General features: G+C 37.3%; 1 protein-coding gene across 1 annotated transcript; it reads right to left on the minus strand.

Annotated features, from left to right (window-relative positions):
- Window positions 1-1,226: 1,226 nt before the first annotated feature.
- LOTGIDRAFT_160052 (hypothetical protein) lies at window positions 1,227-2,072 on the minus strand (the record flags this gene model as incomplete). The annotated part of the gene is made up of 1 exon (XM_009054937.1): window positions 1,227-2,072. The coding sequence occupies one exon, from the start codon at window positions 2,070-2,072 to the stop codon at window positions 1,227-1,229; it is 846 nt and encodes a 281-aa protein (XP_009053185.1).
- Between the last annotated feature and the right edge of the window lie 2,289 nt (window positions 2,073-4,361).

The following is a 4,361-nucleotide window of genomic DNA, read 5'->3' on the forward strand; positions in this document are numbered from 1 at the left end:
TAATCGTATCTACAGTAGCCTACACGATTATACATGACTACACGACTACACGGTTTAGCTGAAAATACAACAAGGATTTATAAGATAGTGTTTACTCATAAACGTAAATATAACACCAATGCCTTTGGTTAATAAATAAGCTGACATGACGTGCAAATTACAGACACCAAGTAGGCCTAGGCCCACGGTCTACGATACAATGACAAACACGTTAGTTATTTACGTTAATACGTTAAGCTAGCAATTGACCTTCATTATAGTCATACTCTATGCGTTTTGCGTTATTAATATACATATTTGGGACTAAAACTTACAACTTATGAGGGGATATGGGGCGTTATGTATGCGTTCTATTGATTTATCTGTAAAAACAATGGCGGCGTTATTATTAAAGAAAGTTGCAAGTTCGTTTTGTCTTCACCGTTAAATTAGGGTTGCGTTCGTTTTATACAAATAGGCCTATATGGGCTTACACGTTCTGCCGTATCATTTGCAACACACAGGCTTTTGCACACTAATACATTCTTTTTTATAATGCTACTATGAATAGTACACACTCCCTGAACACCATAATATATACCAGGGTCCGTTATTTTACCATATACAACAAGTTCACTATCAGGCGGAATCTCAATAGTTTTCACACATCGTACAGTAGTTTTGAGAGCAGAGCCCTTACATCCATCATGAAAGTCAAGTATAACGCGAGCATGATATAAAAATGGTAAGCCTAAAATAATTGGTTGAGATAATGTTTTGAGAACAAACAATTCAAATTTATAAGTTTCACATTTGTTAATAAATTGCAACACAACTGAACTAACAATAGGAATCTTTTGACCACTAGCTACAGAAATAAAATGAGAAACATTTTTAATATTTGATTTACAAAAATCTGGAATGTTGACAAACAAATCTTGGCTAATTAAATTTAAAGTACTACCTGAATCTAACAATGCGTTAAATTTAAGATTCCGAAAGGAAATGGGCAAATACAAAAACTTAAAGGGTTCTTTAATATCATTGTTATCTATTTGGGCACATTCATGTAGCGATTGTCCCAATGGCCGTGCCCTTGTGTCTTTGGGACCATTGAGTTTCCCGAAAACTGGAATTGGGGACAATTCCTTTGAATATGACCTGGCTGATGACAAGTATAATATGTGGAAGGATACGATTTCTGATAGCGACTCATAGGTACTTTGGCTTGAGAATAAGAGGGAGTTTCATAATGCATAGGTGGATTGGACAATGGGATAGGGGTGTGTGGCAATGGGGCAGTCTGAGCATAGAGTGGAGCTTGAATGGGGTGGGACTTGATAAATTGGCATAGGTAATTGTTGGGATAAAGGAGCATAATTATGATTAAATGGTGGTACATTCTGATAGTTAACATGTTTAGAATTTACACTATAACCATATAATTCACCCATCTGTGCTGCATTTAAAGCAGAAAGTAAGGTATTCGGATTTCTAGCTCTAACAAAAAATGACAAAGTTGGAGGTAAACTGTCAATAAATTTAGAAATAAAATCAAATTCCGTCTTCTTCAGCTTGGATCCCTTTTCCAATATCAGAGAATGAAGTTCGGTTAAACTCATTTTGGGTAAAAGAGTAATGTTATTGAATGCGACATTTTCAGCAAGCTTCATGTTGTCACTGTCACTGGAAAATCTACTCATAAAAGCCCTCATAAAATTCCGCCAGTCGGTTTTCGAGGAATCTTCTAAATATAAGAACCATTTTGCAGCAGGGCCTTTCAAACACAGATGGAAAGCAGCAATCTTTTGAGAGTCAGATTTGATGCCGTCTAATGTTGCACTTAAATTAAATTCTGCAAGGAATTGGTCAACTTTTGAACAATCAATACCATCAAACTTCGATATGCGAAGGGTAACATTACACGCGGCTGCTACAGTAGGCACAGGTGTGTCGTCTTCAATAATCAATTCACGCCGAGGGGTAGGCTGGGGCATCCCAATACTATCGAACATGTCAAAATCATCAAAAAGTCTTGGGCGACAAGGAGTCGTTTGGAAACCATCATAGAAGTCTTTCACTTCAGAAGTCATATTTATACAGTCGAGTAACCTAATTTCGTGGAAACCTATTATTCGTGGATTTCCGGAAAGGATTAATAATTTACATGAGCGACCTTGCGCGACCTCCGCATTAGTTTGTTTTGATAAACATGGGTTTTCTCTACAATATCAGTTAGTAGAATGAATCCAGTAGTTTCAAGCAAGGTAAAATGTATTAATGTATACTTTGACAAATACAAGATGGCGGATTTCACTTATTACCAAACGTCACCATTTTTTATCGGCCGAATTTCCTTATAAATCCCAAGCAGTAATCGGAATTCCAAGTGTCGTCTGCTAGAATATATTCCAACGAATGAAGTCACGTGATCAACTAGCGGATTCCGTGTCAGCAGAAAATTTCAATGGAACACAAAGTGGACCATATTCTTATATTGTTTCAGTGACTTTTAGCAATAAATCACGCTACGTATCATATTTTACGGAGCCCCTAAGGCGCAATTGTAAACATATTTATTTAGTTATTTCGTTTAAACGAATTAATTTTTTCGTCTATTTCGTTTAAACGAAATAATTAACCCATCTGTTTATTTCGTTTAAACGAATTAATTATTAATAAATAAATATGTTTACAATTGCGCCTTAGGGGCTCCGTAATATTTTGTCAGTCACTATTTTTTTTTTTAAATCGTGGTTCTTTGAAGGAATTGTCACTAGTTATAATGAATTGATATTAAAGATAAATACTAAGAGAAGTTAATTATACCACCCGGTATCCATACAATGTGTTTTTCTAGACTTATTTATAGATCAAACATTGTACACGAAAATAGGTGACGCATTCTGCCGCCGTTGCCGAGTTGGTTGCTCATGAAATATGGGTCAAGGTGAGGGATTCATAAAGAAAATCGAAATAATCCAATTTTAATTATTTTGTAGAATATCTGAGGAAACATCTGTGATATAAACGACAACAATGGCGTTCTACTGTTTTTTATTAATTACGGTCGCTGCAGGTCATTCAAAATCGCTTATATCATAGACAACAAATAAGAACTGAAATAACGTTACATCGCTTGTGTAATAATGTAAACAAACTGAATAATATTACATCTCCCCTTATAAAATACTTCCCCGCCCCTGAACAGATCATGACTAGAACAAACAAAATATATGCATTACAGTCATGTAAATAACATGTAAAAAACAGTTTATGTACAAACATAGTCCTCAAGATGTTTTGGTCGTCTCGATGTTCGTTTTGGTCGGTTTTCGCGGACTGGAAAGTTAAGTGCTTCCTCTGGTGCTTTCGGTGAATAAGTCGGGATGCTGTCGTTGTAGGGCAGTTGCGGTGGATTAGCTAATATAATGTCGTCATCATCAGGAGCGGTACTCGGCAACGTAGTCTACGATTCCTTCTATATAACTTGTTATTTCCGGTGCGCACTATATATGATCTTTCAGATAGCTTTTGATCGACAATGGCCGGTTCCCATTGTTTTGTGTCTTTCTGTACACGAATGATTTCGCCTGGTTTAACACTTGGTAATGGTACTGACTGGCAATCATAATAAAATTTTTGTTTCTGCTGACGTGCAATAAGATCTGGTTTACGGGACTCCACAACTTTGGAATTCAATAGATCGGATGTAATAGGTAACTTTGTGCGCAACTGTCTGTTCATGAGTAGCTGAGATGGCGATGCCCGATAGTTCATTAGGCTAGTGTACATATCTCCACCTGATTCGTCTGCTTTTCGAAGTAGATTCTTCACTCTCTGAACACACCGCTCTGCTTGACCATTCGATTGCGGAAATTTGGGACTTGATGTGTTGTGAACGAAATCCCAATCGGAAGCGAACGTTTTGAAAACGTAACTTGAGAACTGAGCTCCGTTGTCCGTAAATAGTTCGATCGGAATGCCATGACGTGCAAACACAGATTTGAACGCAGTGATTGTTTGGGGACTGGTTGTGGTAGGCATTCGGACTATTTCTGGGTATTTGGAGTAAAAGTCAACACACAATAAGTACTCGGAACCTTTGAACTGAAACATATCTGCTGCAACTTTAGCCCACGGACGCGACGGTATCTCGTGTGGTATTAATGGTTCCTTGCAGTTTGAGTTCCGAAACTTATTACACACATTGCATTGTCCAATAAAGTTTTCAATGTCCTGGCTCATTTTGTGCCAAAATAGTATTTCGCGTGCTCGCGTTTGCGTTTTCACTATTCTCATATGAGCTTCATGTAGCTTGTTGAGCATCTCGGTTTGCAAGTTGCTCGGTACCATAAGTCTTTGGCCTTTGTATAAAAGTC

Source organism: Lottia gigantea (assembly GCF_000327385.1).
Source record: "Lottia gigantea unplaced genomic scaffold LOTGIsca_23, whole genome shotgun sequence".
Classification (NCBI taxonomy): Eukaryota; Metazoa; Mollusca; class Gastropoda; family Lottiidae; genus Lottia; species Lottia gigantea.